Genomic DNA, 15,703 nt, shown 5'->3' with positions numbered 1-15,703 from the left:
ACTTCGCCCAGACAAGACCCCTGCCTGCCTCCCATGCTGCCCCCATGGCACCTGGGGCAATGGAAGCTAAATTGTGTTCAGTTAGGTAGCATTTACCTCACATTGTGTGTGGGGGGGGGGGGAGAACCTCTTTTCCAAGGCTTTCTTTGTGCTTGCTTCTTTCCTGCTGAGACCAAGCCTGCACACATAAACTGAGCAGAATTTAACCCCTGCTAGCCACATAGGGAAAAGTGTGTCCATTCAAAGAAAGCCTTTTGAAATCTCACAATGCCTCTTGTGCTATTAATTTTAAAAGACAAGCAGAACAAACCACCTCTAATCATGTGATGTCATAACGACATTGTTAATTGAAAGAAGGGTATCTCAGCCTTTCCCAAAGGCCTGAACACTGAAGTGGATTTTTTAAATATATATTTCTTTATTGAGTTTCAGAACAGACACAAAAATATTCAGAACAAAATGATAGTGTATTCAAAACTTTAAAACAGCATCAATCCCAACCCTCCCAGCATCTACTGACCCTCACAGGTCCTTCCCCAGAGAGAGAAATTTCATCAGCACATAGAAACATATCCATAGTTCTTGGTAAACATTAACTTAAGCATTTCAAAAGAAAAAAATCTTTTTTTATTTATGAAATTTCTATACCGCCCTTGATCTAAGGATCACAGAACAGTGATCATAAAAACACCAAAATCCATAGCCTAGTAAACAATAACTTAAGCATTTCAAAAGAAAACATTACTAAAAGAAGTCAGATACAAAATGCTGAGATCAAGGCACACTAGAAAGCACATGTTCTTCCCCGATGGCCCTTTTCTCTCCATTCTCCACTTTCTTCTAACTATGACTCAACTCACAGTTCTTACAAATATAGACTTCCTGGTACGAACAGTGCTGGGATGTGGAATCATAACAAATGGGAAATAGCAGCCACATCAAAGCCATCTTCCTCCCTACCTGTCTCATGTACGCAGGTTTATAGCATCTAGACACAAATGAAGGACAGGTATATAGGTAAGGTCAGTTGAATGCAATTATGTTTTTATTAGCCTGTATCTCCACTGCAAGAAGTCAAAATTAACTCAAATATTAATGAATATAAACTTTCATAGAGTTTAATGTAAAGGATTTTTACATGTTCATATTGGGCATTCAGTACAAATATCAGTGTTAAGTTTTAGGTCCTCTAGGTTTCAGTGGGAAATGGCAGTTCTATACACAATAATCTCCAATAGTCTCCAGTAACCCAATTACCATCTGCTCTAGCATGTATGGCTAGGAGATAGGGAGAATGGATGTTGCAGTCCAACAGCACCCAGAAAGTCACAGATACTCACCCCTGGTCTAAAGATGAGGTAAATGTGTGATATGAGGCTACAATCCAATGTACACTTTCCTGAGACTAGAATTCCTATTCAATGTAGTGATATCCACTTCTAAGTAAGCAAACATAGGATTGAACAAAACTTATGCACACCATCTAGGCAACTGAAACCGTTTCCTAAAATGGAGAATGGTTTTTGTGTAAGAATTGGGGGGAAATGTTTACCAGCAACTTCCAGAATGCCATTTTAAGCTCCTTGTTTCTTATGCTATAGATGATTGGATTCATTACTGGTGGCACCATGCAGTAGAACATAGAAACCACGAGGTCAAATGTCGATGGAGACCTGGAAGTTGGTCTTAAATAGACAAAGGTGCCACTTACCAAAAACAGGGTGATAACAATAAGATGAGGCAAACAAGTTGAGAAGACTTTTTGCTTCCCGTGTCTGGATGGGATTTTCAGGACTGCTCTGAAGATCTGAACATAAGAAAAAGCAATAAGAGCAAAGTAGATGAAGGCTAAACAAGCTCCAAAAGTCAGAACCCAAATCGCAGTGATATCCGAGTCAGAGCAAGAGTTCTTCAGCAGTTGTGGGATTTCACAGAAAAACTGATTGATGACATTAGAACAGAACTCAACTCTGAATGTTGTTCCGGTGTACATTGTTGTATAGAAAAGTCCACCAATCCATGCACTGGTTGCCATCTGAATGCAAGCTTTCTTGTTCATGACAGTCTCATAATGCAGTGGATTGCAAATGGCAACATAGCGATCATATGCCATGACACCAAGGAAGACGTAATGGGACATCATGAAGAAAACAAGGAAGAATATTTGGCAGATACATCCAGAGTAAGAGATGGTTTGGGTCTTCATCAAGGAATTTGCAATGGACTTGGGAACTGTAACTGATATGGAGCTAATGTCTTGCAATGACAGGTTGGCCAGAAAGAAGTACATGGGTGTATGAAGCTGATGGCTGTAGAAGATGACTGTGATGATGATAAGGTTTTCTGTGAGGGCCACCAAATATATTATGACAAAAAGGCTGATGTGAAATACCTGCACCTCCTGAATATCAGGGAATCCATTTAGAAGGAATCCACTTACACTTGACTGGTTCATCATTGTGCCTCAGACTTTGGTTCCTAGGAAAATGAAGCTACCATACTACTTCTTTCTCTGTCAGTTGTATCAGGAAATCTTTCTCTCTGTACTGAATGTGGTGACGGGCGGTATGTATAGCAAGAAGCTTTATCGATGTCTCACTTCTAATTATACTCTGAAGGTTTAATTCTCATGAGCCTCCTATTATACAGCTCAGCAGATATGGATTGAATGTGTATTTGAGGGTTGAGATGCAGCTATAATGACTATGATCCAAAGTTGTACTTTGGCTTATGTAAGGGGCTTGCACCAGAGTGGGGTGTTTCTTAAAAAAAAAAATGTTCCTAATTAAGTTTTCTCTATGGCATAACCCCATGTGGGTTGTGGGTTGTTGGCTGTTGCTATTTAAATTAACACATCTAGGACTGCAATCCTTTACCCAACTATGTGGGATGAAGTCCTATGGAACCCAGTGTGATTTAATTCTAAGAAGACATGTATAGGATTATACTGTAAAATCCTCTTCTGCTCGTGAAATTGGTTTTCTTTGTTGCCTACCCCCTGCCAAAAAGTTCTAAATCAAAGCAAGTAATAACAGATCTATAATGGCAAATGAATTCAACAACGCTTACATGCTGTATATGATTTAAGGCTAGCATCCACAGAACAATGTAGATTGCTTTATGCTCCATAGTGAGGGTTGTAGACCAACTTGTTGCGTTATAACTGGGTCCATCTTATTAATATACCACAGAATGACTTCTAAGAGAAGACTCTACATTCTACTTGTTATATTTGCATTTTTGTAACCATTTTTTTTTATTATGAAAAACGTTTAATTAAAAAATCTCATTACATGGGAGTAATCAATCAAATTTTCCTTGGATTACCACTGATTCAGTGATAAAGAGCAAGCCTCCCCAGGGCAAACAGCAATGACAACTGAAAACTGCTCAGAAGCGGCAGAAAAATGCACCATTAATTTACACTATTTCAGACCTTTCTCTCTTTCTCTGTTTCAAATGCAGCAGGAAGAACATTGTCCTAGGCTGAAAGAAACCTCAGTATGTTGGCAATCACAAGGAGTAGAATAATTGTTAACAATGTTACTTTTTGGCATTCACATCAAGAAACTTATGATCCAGTCCTGGGCAAAATTATCATTTTATCATTTTATCATTGAGGATTCAACCTCATTTGTTTGGTTGAATTTTCCACAGATATTATACAATGTCTGCTGTTTATCGAGCATACTTTCTGATTTTCTGATGCAGAAATTATATGCCAGGCATGAAAAACTTCAGGCCTGGGGTCAAATTTATCTACCCATCAGCACTCTCAGGCCATATTCCCGACAATGGTCACAATCCAAAACCAGCCCTTCTTTGCATGATCCTTTCACATTTTATTTGGCTGGAATGCATGCATGAAATCAGTGCTTTTGGCTTGCCCAGAGGGATAATAGAGAAGAATGTCCAAGTGCATGCAGAAACGAGCCTGTTGTGGAAAGCTAAAGCTCCCATTTTTTACTCTGGCCCCTTTTGCCACAGGTGAGGTGGCTCCAGGAAACTTGCCCAGAAGGAAGTGAAGCCCTCAGGCTGAAAAAGTTTCCTCATCCCTGTTATACAACATCCACTCCTCTTCATTTGTTTCTGCAAGGAGGGAAGAACATTGGAGTGCAGACATGGGTATGGGAGTTAAATCCCGAAGCCTTTTTTCAATCCCTATCTTTGAACCTTGTGGTCTGTGATGCTGCTTCTGCTTGTAAAGAAGCTGCGGATTTTTATGAATTCAATCAAACCACCCATGCCCCTTTTGCTGCATCCACAATCTCATCACTTCTCAGTGGGTGAGTGTATAATTCGTCATAGAAAGAATGGCCCTTTTGCAGAGACTGCAATAGCCCTAAGGCCTCTTCTCCCTCATGTGCAAACTTTTTTAAAAAGAGGAAGAAGAAAAAGCACTTTCTAGACCAGCCCTTTCTAGGAATCAGTTATGTGATCATCTTTTCTCAGAGACCAAGACATGCTTAGTCATTTATCATCTGGTGACTGTTCAATGTCCTCATCAGGTTGCATGGTGGAGGGACCCATGGTTGTATTGTTTGCTACAGGCAGCAAAATGTCTTGGGCCTGCCCTGAGAGCTACCTGAAAACCATAGTTACAACTTCCAGGTAAATTCAAATATGCAGATTCAAAATCCCCCTGTGTCACAACGTCTTCTTGTATTCCTCCAGTTCAGTTGCACCATTCACGCTTTTGCATGACAGTCCACATGGTCTGTTTATCGCATATATGTATTTATTTACTTTGAAATTCTGTCAGTTGAATGATTTCCAAGATGGCTTGCAACAGGCTCAACACCTGTACATCCTAGTCACCAGGGATGTCTTTATCATTGGGTGTAGTGACACGGCGAGCCAGGGTGCCAAGCAGTGGAGGGTGCCAGGCGGTGAGTCCAGGGAAAGTCCGGTTAGGGGGGAGTGGGGAGGTAAGCGAGATGGAGTGGGGGCTTGGTGCCTGCGCGCCCCCATTGCCCGTCAGAGGTGGGAAGGATCCCGGTGCTTTCCCACAGTCCAGAGCTCTCTCCGCTGGCTCCATGACACACCACCTCCTTGACTGTGTGGTGTGTGCTTTGCATCCCAAGCTCTGCACATAATAAACGTGACTCTACCACCACTTTCACCGTCCACTCGACCTCGAAAGATCCCCGCGCTCAAGGCTACATGCTGCAACTGCTGCCCCCTCCCTCCTTCATCTGCTTCTCCACTGCCTTGCCCAGAGTCTGCCTCCTTCCGCTGCCCTCACCACCTCTGCACTTCTTCATACAAACTGTGTTTCATTTCCCTGCGTGATCCCCTCCCAGTCACGCTCTCTCCTTCCTCCCCAAGCAAGGATGGCGAGACTGCAGCTGAGCGAGCACGCTTATTTGCTGCAGTAATGCAGACGGCTCAGCTCGCTTTGCCTGTCCCTGCCTGGATGAGATCCCCACCCGCCTCCCATGATGCCCCCATCGTGCCTGACTGCCCAGCTCCACACCATGATGCCGCAGCAGGAGCCAACATCTGGCCGTGCACGAGAAGCATGGGGCAGCAGCATGAGGTCGGGAGCAGCCTTTCCTAAAAAATGTCCACAACTTTGGGGTCCCCCCCTTAAAAAAGGTTGACAACTCTGGGAAACGGGGGGGGGGGGGCAAAGGATCTTTGCACCATGGCGCCGGATATGCGTAAGATGGCCCTGCCAGTCACCAGGCTTTTCTTTTGTTCTTATATCAACCATGGAAGCTAAATTGTGTTCAGTTAGGTAGCATTTACCTCACAGTGTGTGTGTGTGGGGGGGGGAGAACCTCTTTTCCAAGGCTTTCTTTGTGCTTGCTTCTTTCCGGTTGAGACCAAGCCTGCACACAGAAACTGAGCAGAATTTAACCCCTGCTAGCCACATAGGTAAAAGTGTGTCCATTCAAAGAAAGCCTTTTGAAATCTCACAATGCCTCTTGTGCTATTAATTTTAAAAGACAAGCAGAACAAACCACCTCTAATCATGTGATGTCATAACGACATTGTTAATTGAAAGATGGGTATCTCAGCCTTTCCCAAAGGCCTGAACATTGAAGTGGATTTTTAAAATATTTATTTTTTATTGAGTTTCAGAACAGACACAAAAATATACAGAACAAATTGATAGTGCATTCAAAACTTTAAAACAACATCAATCCCAACCCTCCCAGCATCTACTGACCCTCACTGGTCCTTCCCCAGAGAGAGAAATTTCATCAGCACATAGAAACATATCCATAGTTCTTGGTTATAGCAGGAACTGATAGATTAAAGAAAAGGAATCAAATGCATACATCAGAACCAAACAGATTTGTACTGGGTTGGAACAGATCTATTACCACCTTGCATATCACTGAAATGTTTTTCCTAACTTTGAAAAGACAGTAATGTTGAAGCGTGACACAGCTAAGAGAGTCATTACAGAAATGTGGAGCCACTGCAGAGAAGGCTCTTCCAATGTATACCCGCAGTAGGGGCTGGAACCATCAGCTTCAAAGTTCATTAGAAGCTGGAACCATAATCCACCCAATCATAAAATGCCTTATGGCCTAAAACCTTCTGGATCCAGGAGTTGTTTCCTCCTCCTCCATTTCATTTCTTTACTGCTTAAGAAGAATAAAAACCTCAAACCAGTTTACAACACATTAAAACATCAAATAAAACAATCCAGCATAGAAAATTACAGAAGAAAGACAAATATAAAATATACATTCAAAGCAACATAATTAACAGGAAAGTAATACATGATCTTAAAAATTTCCTAATAAAATATTGGCAAGGATATCAACTACAGATGCACATTTAACACATTAAGGTTCACAAAAATTCTTTTTTTATTTATGAAATTTCTATACTGCCCTTGATCTGAGGATCACAGAACAGTTTACAATATAAAAACACAAAAATCCATTAAACATTAACTTAAGCATTTCAAAAGAAAACATTACTAAAAGAAGTCAAATACAAAATGCTGTGATCCAGGCACAATAGAATGCACCTGTTCTTCCCCGATGGCCCTTTTCTCTCCATTCTCCACTTTCTTCTAGCTATGACTCAACTCACAGTTCTTCTAAATATAGACTTCCTGCTACGAGCAGTGCTGGGATGTGGAATCATAACAAATGGGAAATAGCAGCCACATCAAAGCCATCTTCCTCCCTACCTGTTTCATATATGCAGGTTTATAGCATCTGGACACAAATGAACGAGTAAAAACAAGTGAAAATATATGGCACATGCAAGGACAGGTATATATGTAAGGTCAGTTGAATACAATTAAGTTTTTATCAGCCTGTATCTCCACTGCAAGAAGTCAAAATTAATTCAAATATTATATATTCTATAGAATTTAATGTAAAGGATTTTCACATGTTCATATTGGGCATTCAGTACTAATATAAGTGTTAAATAAGTTTTAGGTCCTCAAGGTTTCAATGGGAAATGGCAGTGCTATACACAATAATCTCCAGTAACCCAATTACCATCAGCTCTAGCATGTATGGCTAGTAGACAGGGAGAATGGATTTTGTAGTCCAACAGCACCCAGAAGGCCACAGATACTCACCCCTGGTGTAAAGATGAAGTAAATGTGTGATATAAGGCTACAATCCAATGTACACTTTCCTGAGACTAGAATTAATATTCAATGTAATGATATCCTCTTCTAAGTAAGCAAACATAGGAATGAACAAAACTTATGCACACCATCTTGGCAACTGAAACTGTTTCCTAAAATGGAGAATGTTTTTTGTCTAAGAATTGGGGGAATATATTTACCAGCAACTTCCAGAATGCCATTTTAAGATCCTTGTTTCTTATGCTATAGATGATTGGATTCGTTACTGGTGGCACCATGCAGTAGAACATAGAAGCCAAGAGGTCAAATGCCGATGTAGACCTGGGAGTTGGTCTTAAATAGACAAAGGTGCCACTTACCAAAAACAGGGTGATAACAATAAGATGAGGCAAACAAGTTGAGAAGACTTTTTGCTTCCCATGTCTGGATGGGATTTTCAGGACAGCTCTAAAGATCTGAACGTAAGAAAAAGCAATAAGAGCAAAGTAGATGAAGGCTAAACAAACTCCAAAAGTCACAACCCAAATCACAGTGTTATCCGAGTCAGAGCAAGAGTTCTTCAGCAGTTGTGGGATTTCACAGAAAAACTGATTGATGACATTAGAACAGAACTCAACTCTGAATGTTGTTCCGGTGTACACTGTTGTATAGAAAAGTCCACCAATCCATGCACTGGTTGCCATCTGAATGCAAGCTTTCTTGTTCATGACAGTCTCATAATGCAGTGGATTGCAGATGGCAACATAGCGATCATATGCCATGACACCAAGGAAAACGTAATGGGACATCATGAAGAAAGCAAGGAAGAATATTTGGCAGACACATCCAGAGTAAGAGATTGTTTGGGTCTTCATCAAGGAATTTGCAATGGACTTGGGAACTGTAACTGATATGGAGCCAATGTCTTGCAATGACAGGTTGGCCAGAAAAAAGTACATGGGTGTATGAAGCTGGTGGCTGTAGAAGATGACTGTGATGATGATAAGGTTTTCTATGAGGGCCACCAAATATATTATGACAAAAAGGCTGGTGTGAAATACCTGCACCTCCCGAATATCAGGGAATCCATGTAGAAGGAATCCATTTGCTCTTGTCTGGTTCATCATTGTGTGTCTCAGACCTTTGTTTGGTGCCCGGGAAAGAAAGCTGCCATACTACTTCTTTCTCATTCTTTCTTATTTAGTTGAACCAGGAAATCTTTCTTGGCAAACATGCTTTGATTATTTGTGATTACTTGTCCAAAAAGGCTTGTGCCTCCTCCATTGCTACATCATCCACCTTGCCAAGAAGCCTACCCTGGTGATGTGTTCTACCTGCACTCCTGTCTTTTGGTAAGAGAAGCCAAAATGAAAGAATCCTTTGGTGGTGGCTCTCTGACTGCCCTCCTTGTCATTGAGACTCATTCCAACCAATGTAATCTCTATCACTGAAGGGCAGATATTGGAAACTAAGCTATTCAGCAAAGGGGTGAAATGGTTAGCAATGAGCTTTATCAATGCCCCATTACTAATTATACCCAGAAGGTTTAATTCTCACGAGCCTTCTACAGCTCAGCAGCTGTGAATCAGATGTGTATTTTGAGGGTTGAGATTCAGTTATGTTTATAATGACTATGATCCAAAGTTCTGCTTAGGGGTTTGCACCAGAGGGGTTTTTTTAAAGTTCCTAAATCACTTGTCTCTAAGTGTGAGTGGTGGGTTGCTGGCAGTGGCTGCTTAAATTGAAGAAGAAGAAGAAGAAGAAGAAGAAGAAGAAGAAGAAGAAGAAGAAGAAGAAGAAGAAGAAGAATAGTAGTAGTAGTAGTAGTTTGGATTTGATATCCCGCTTTATCACTACCTGAAAGAGTCTCAAAGCAGCTAACATTCTCCTTTCCCTTCCTCCCCCACAACAAACACTCTGCGAGGTGAGTGGGGCTGAGAGACACATCTAAGACTGAAATCTTTTACACCAGTGGTTTTCATCCAGTGTGCTGTGGCACCCTTAGGTGCCTTGAATGATGGTCAGGGGTGCTGCGAGCAACCATGGCCCCATCCCTCTTTTCTTCCCTGCCTCCTCTTATACCTGCTCACGTCTCTGCCTCCCATAGGCTTGCATGGCTGTTTGTTGCAGCAGCTCTGGCTACAAGCTCCCCATGCAAATGGTCCTCTGGGGTTGGCCAAGGGGTGCTGGTTGCCAGAAACTGAGGTGGTCTTGGAGTAAGCAAGCAAGTGGTTGTGGTAGCCCAGCCAGCCAGTCTGCCACCCCTTGCTCTTGGAAATGGATAAACAAATGAGAGGCCGGGCAGGCAGCAAGCACACTGGTCTTTCTTGTGCTTGCTGTGTACAATGCCTGCCTGGGAGTTCAGTGTCTTCACCCAAAGGGAGGCTTTCTGCCATGCAGGCCTGGTGGCACCCACTGCTGCCTCCCAAAGTAAGGAAGGTGTTGGCCTCACATTCACCTTTGTCCAATCCCCCCTGCTAAGGCTGGGGTCTTTCTCTTCCCAGGACCATATGGGGCAGCGTGAGAAGGCACCTATCTTTTAGGTGGGAGGGCAGCTCAGAGACCAGGGGCAGTGGCAACAGCTGCCCAGATGGAGGGTGTTTGAAAATGGGTGAGGGGCTGTGACATAACTGGGCTTCTGAGGCTCGGAGGGCATTTCCCCACAAGACAGTCACACACATCCTTGTGGAGTTTTCCCTCAGCCTCCTCACCTCTCCACTCTCCTTGAGAGTCCTCCAGGCAGCTGCTGCCATGAGATGGCATCAGAGAAGAGAGAGAACAAAAGAGGGATGGAGGCCAGAGTTACCTGCAGTACCCCTGACCATCATTCAAGGCACCCCAGGGTGCCATGGCACACTGGTTGAAAACCACTGAACTGAATAACTGATGAATGTCAGTTGAAATGGACTCGTGCTGTGCCCAATGGACTCACACTGTGTCCAAAGCTGCATGTTTGGCCACTCTCTGTCTCTCTTTCTTTAACAAATTCACAAAACAGGTATTAAATGCTAAACAAAACATCTTTTAAAAAACAACACCACAAAAACCTTAAAGTAGGAAACACTCATTTTTGCTTCTTTGGTTACCAGAAGTGCTCAGAGTTCTATGAAGGATTGGCCTTCAAGGAAACAGTTCTGAGCATGCTCATAATGCAGATCTAGGTTTCGATTTTCTACCAGGCTACTAGGTCTACCCTGAGGTAGACTTACTATTGCTTCACTATGAATATGCCATGGCTGTAAGCTAATATTGATTGGTTAGATTGCCCGCACCTTCCCTAGGAAATAGAAGTATATAAATACCTTATATTTATTTAGAAAATGTACATTTGCTTAAAAAAGGCCATACCTAAAATGCCAAAACCATATAAAAACAAAGATGCATAAGACCATTGTTGTTGCCTTTTTAGTATAATATCCATAAATCAATTTCTTAAAAAAGAAATTTTGTATTTGCTACAGTAGTTTAGATAAACATACTGTCAATCTTTACTTTATCATGATCATTTAAGCAGAAGTTGGATGGACATCTGTCATGAATGCATTGAAGGGGGTTGGAGTAGATAACCCTTAGGGTCCCTTCCAACTCTATGATTTACCTATCTGCACTGGCCAAGGGCAGGCTGTTGGGGTGTTGGGTGCATGTGCTGCGGAAGCTCAGACAAGCAGTAAAACTCACCACAGAAAACAGCCATTTAGCAGAGTGGTCTTCACTAGGCAAACACCAACATGCACTACTATACATACACTATTTACAGATGCTACAAGTTGTCTTCGCTCTCTGAGCCCAGAGAGGGTTCTCTCTTTCAAAGTCTTTGCTGTGTTAAAGTCCACAGCCAAGTCTTTAGTTCAGTTGCTCACAAAGTCCTGCAACTGATAAGAGTTCTGAAGTCTGGCAATTTTCCAACTTCAGTGTGTCTGGACTTCAGTGTGGGGAAAACTGAAACTTCCTTTAAAATCTGTCTCAACCTTGACAAAAGAGGTAGTACTTGAGAGGGATAGCTCATGGTTATACATTTAGTCCATACTTTCCTTATTCAGCGAACTGCTGATCACCTTGTGGAATGTTTGCTCAAATCAGCATATGTGGTGGAGATGTGGGAAGTGGTTCAGTTCTGGAAGGATTTGTTGAAATAAAATCAGTCCCTGGAGAAAACACCTCTAATGTCCAGACCTGGCACTGCTTCTTAACCTTTGACAGGAAATAACACTAGCTTCAGACCCCTCAAAGGTTGTCTAGGAGCCAGGCTCATAATAACAATATACGAGAAGGTGAAACAAATTAGGGCAAGTAGCACTTGAGGGGGAAAAAGAGCAATAAAATAAAATTGGCACAAAGACTGAAGCATAATGATTCAATTGCAACTGATTGGAAAGGTTTTATTAAGTATATGGCTAAAAATTAAAACAGAGGGCTCCTTTGACACTATAAAAACTTTTGGTTAGAATAATCTGTATATTACCCTGTGTGCAAATGTTTTCATGGATGAGAACTTCTATCGTATTTGGCTGTTATTTCTGATGTGTTGCCCAAACTTTATCATTTTGGTTAGGGTGGGATATTGTATGTTTGTGTGATGTTGTAATATGCTGTAAGGATTTAATTAAAAATGATTGTCTTAAAATGAGAGTGCTCTAAACAAGGTTACATGACCTAGCTGAATAGGCTTAGGATATAGGCTAAGCACTCCCCCCACCTGGTCCTGCTTCTGCCATTCCCCCTGACTACCCTCAATTTGGACTTACTTTTCAAACAGTTTTCTATGCTGGCTACCAGGCCGTGAGACTGAGCCAAATAGGCTTAAAATACAGCCTAGCCCACCTCCCCCAGCCCTACCCCAACCATGTGTCTGGAACAGCCCTTTTTTTTTTTGAAATTTATGCCACCCACAGCTCAACCAGCTTCCACTCAGTTGGCTGAGCATTTTATACTGGTGTGTCTTCAACAGAGCTGGGGTAAGGAACTAAATGCTGAAAAACAATTGACCAAACCAGAGATAAACTAAATCCCAATGCTTATCCCTGAAGATATTGCTATAGGATTGCCCCTCTTAAGTTATTTTCTTATTTAGATATTTTGTTTGTTTTAATGCATTTTGAGGGATATTCATTGGTTCTGAAAACATAATCAAAATGGAATTATTAAAAAAGAAAAAGAAAAATTTAACCTCCATGTGATCAGAGTATGAATCCTGGGGAAGAACATGAGATCCACCTTAGATTTAAAGTCAAGTACAGCTTATCCCCTTTCTGTATAAAATAATATGTAAAGAAAATACAAACCAAACCATTGCTTAAAGAAAACAACAGAGAAAACATTTTTAAAAGATTACCTCAGGCTCAGACCTAAAAGTTTTGCCAGGGCAGCCTTGAGGTCCTTATTTCTCATGCTGTAAATTACTGGATTCAGCATGGGAGGAACCATGGAATATATTATAGTAAATATCAAATCCATTTGTGGGGCAGTGTTAGAGGTGGGCCTGAGGTAAGCAAAGCACACTGTAAGTAAAAATGTGGAGAAGACAATGAGGTGGGGTAGACAAGTTGAGAAGGCCTTTCTTCTTCCCTGGGCTGAAGGGATTTTCAGAACAGCACTGAAGATGTGTACATAAGTAACAATGATGAAAATGAAACAGCCAACCCCAACTGTAAAACTAAACATAAGAATTCCAATTTCCATTAGGTACAAGTCAGAACACGCAAGCTTAAGTAACTGTGGGATTTCACAGAAGAACTGATTGACAACATTGGAGCAGAATAGTATTGAAAACGTTCCGCTGGTGTTTAAAACTGCATGCAGAAGGCCCCCAACCCACACACCAGCAACCATTTGGGTACAAGCTCTCCTGTTCATTACCATTTCATATTGCAGGGGATCACAAATGGCAACGTACCGATCATATGCCATGACTGTAAGGAGGAAAACATCACATCCAACAAAGAAGAGAAATGAAAGGACTTGAACAACACATCCAAAATATGAAATGTGCCTTGTGTTCATGAGGGAATTGGCCATGGATTTGGGAATAATAACTGAAACGGAGCCAAGGTCCTGCACTGCCAAATTCACCAGAAAGAAGTACATTGGGGTGTGCAGGTGGTGGTCAAAAGCTACTGCCAAGATTATGAGAAGATTCCCTGTCACAGTTGCTAAGAACATTCCAAGGAAGAGAAAGAAGTGTAGCATCTGCAGTTCCCGAACTTCTGAGAATTCCAAGAGAAGAAACTCAGACACTGATGTTTGATTATCCATTTTTTACTTAATGTTAAGTAGCATGGCAACCCTGGAAGAAAACAACAACTCTGTATTTAATTCAGTTTGAAGCGGTTTAATGAATAAATATCAAACCATTTATGAACACACAATTAGAATCCGTCACACTAAATTTCCCATAGAGGATCTTCGCAGAAGCTAAGAAAAAGGTTGGCCTGTTGCTCAACATCCAAAAAAAAAAAGTGCTGCACCAACAAGCACAAAACAACCACTCTGCAATGCCACAAATCAAACTCAATGGTGTAACGTTGGAAAGGGTCATTCACTTCTCCTACCTGGGCAGTTATCTTTCCACAAGGACTGACATTGATGCCAGCATCCAGTATTGCCTGAGCTCAGTGAGCACAGCTTTCTCCAGATTGAAATGCAGATTGGGACATTCGTGGGGAAACTAAAATGCTTGTTTACAAAGCTATTGTACTACCAACCTTACTGTATGCTTGTTAAGCATGGAATACTTATAAACATCATCTCCAACTCCTTGAAAGATTCCATCAACGGTGTCTCTGAAAATTTAGTGTAGCTTCCCAACATACACTGTAGCAGTATGGGTCAGTAAAATGTTCATTTCATTTGGGCTGTTTGGGAGATGCTGTTTCATTATCTAAAGGGTACCGGATTTTCTTAGCCCAAAATACAGCTTGAAATAAAATAACTGTTTGCTGGTTTATTTTGCTATGTATTCCCAAACAGTTTTTAATGATGCTCAGTTCCCAGAGAAGCACTCTAGGTCTCAGGTTGTTCTTGTTTCCCTTTCACACAATGAATGGAATATGGGTATTACTTAAAGACTATTGCTATGTCTCTCTTCCCGGTCTTACCTCAGATGTAGAGGAGGATGTAGTCAAAGAGTACCAAGAGGACAAGTAGCTTCCCTCTCCATTCATGCAAAATGAAGGGGGTTTCTGAGAGCTTCAACTTTGTATTAATTTAAATTTTGCTTATATAAATCTGGTTAGTGGTCTATAAAAGGTCCCTCAGTTTGTCACAAACTTTCAGGATAACATAAAATAAACACACATGTAGTTCTTCTTAAGTTTGGATTGTAGTCATCAACAGTTACAGTAAAGTCTTTTTATTAATGCAATTAATGTGTTTCCACTTGAATGGATGACATATGACTACCCCTCTGGAAATGATCTGAATACTGCATGTTGTAGGAAATAGAATTAATCCGTGTAAGAGCCAAAATCTCATATTTGGTTCTTAGATTATAGTACTATTTACATTGCCAAATGAAAGTATCCCATTAGCAGTTCCTCTATAGGCAGCTCACATGCTTTGATTTAAGTGGGACAATCATTTCAAGAGGAAAATGTAGGGATTTGGTGACTAGTTAGTTAGTTAAAGAAAGACATACATGTCCAGTCATTCAAGGTAAAATGATATTAATAACTTACTATTTTTCTTCATGCTGTTTTTTTCCTCCAAATGATGATGTGTCTTCCTCTCTGTTGTCTTTAGATATCCATCTATCCATACGGGCACAGCTGAAATTTTATGTATGCTCTCTTACCCTGTACCATTGCCTCCCACCCTCCAAGGCAGCCAAAAGTCTGTTTTCATTGGCAGTACAAGATTGCCACCATGTTATTAGGTTTGTTGTGTTCACTGGCACATGCTCTCAAGAGTTCAACACAACTGGGCAAAGAACTCCCCCAAGAAAAATAGATTTTCTGCTATTTCTGAAAATATAATTAAAAGATAATGAATGTCTTTGAAAGTACATTTATTTATTTATCTATCAATTCATTATATTTATTATCCACCCATAAGTTATAACTGGGGTTCTATGAGCAATGAACGATTTAAATGATTTAAAAAGCACATAATCCAGTAACAGAATATTAAGTCCTTCTCTGATAGTTTTTAAACGATGAA

At 41.0% G+C, this 15,703-nt stretch overlaps 3 protein-coding genes across 3 annotated transcripts; all 3 read right to left on the bottom strand.

Annotated features, from left to right (window-relative positions):
• Nucleotides 1-1,504: 1,504 nt before the first annotated feature.
• LOC114583040 (olfactory receptor 14A16-like) lies at nucleotides 1,505-2,458 on the bottom strand. The gene has a single exon (XM_028704388.2). It carries the CDS (start codon nucleotides 2,456-2,458, stop codon nucleotides 1,505-1,507), a length of 954 nt encoding a protein of 317 aa, XP_028560221.2.
• Nucleotides 2,459-7,722: 5,264 nt separating this feature from the next.
• Nucleotides 7,723-8,676, bottom strand: LOC114583041 (olfactory receptor 14C36-like). The gene has a single exon (XM_028704389.2). It carries the CDS (start codon nucleotides 8,674-8,676, stop codon nucleotides 7,723-7,725), a length of 954 nt encoding a protein of 317 aa, XP_028560222.2.
• A 4,201-nt stretch (nucleotides 8,677-12,877) lies between these two features.
• On the bottom strand, nucleotides 12,878-13,813 carry LOC114581909 (olfactory receptor 14A16-like). Its single transcript, XM_028702617.2, has one exon. It carries the CDS (start codon nucleotides 13,799-13,801, stop codon nucleotides 12,878-12,880), a length of 924 nt encoding a protein of 307 aa, XP_028558450.2. The 5' UTR covers nucleotides 13,802-13,813.
• Nucleotides 13,814-15,703: the final 1,890 nt, after the last annotated feature.

Source organism: Podarcis muralis, chromosome 13 (genome assembly GCF_964188315.1).
Source record: "Podarcis muralis chromosome 13, rPodMur119.hap1.1, whole genome shotgun sequence".
Classification (NCBI taxonomy): Eukaryota; Metazoa; Chordata; class Lepidosauria; order Squamata; family Lacertidae; genus Podarcis; species Podarcis muralis.
This window is presented reverse-complemented; position numbering and strand designations above follow the sequence as displayed.

Bases quoted from the DNA above. Each gene is read 5' to 3' on its own strand.
- LOC114581909 (XM_028702617.2), bottom strand. From the start codon at position 13,801: ATGGATAATCAAACATCAGTGTCTGAGTTTCTTCTCTTGGAATTCTCA.
- LOC114583040 (XM_028704388.2), bottom strand. From the start codon at position 2,458: ATGATGAACCAGTCAAGTGTAAGTGGATTCCTTCTAAATGGATTCCCT.
- LOC114583041 (XM_028704389.2), bottom strand. From the start codon at position 8,676: ATGATGAACCAGACAAGAGCAAATGGATTCCTTCTACATGGATTCCCT.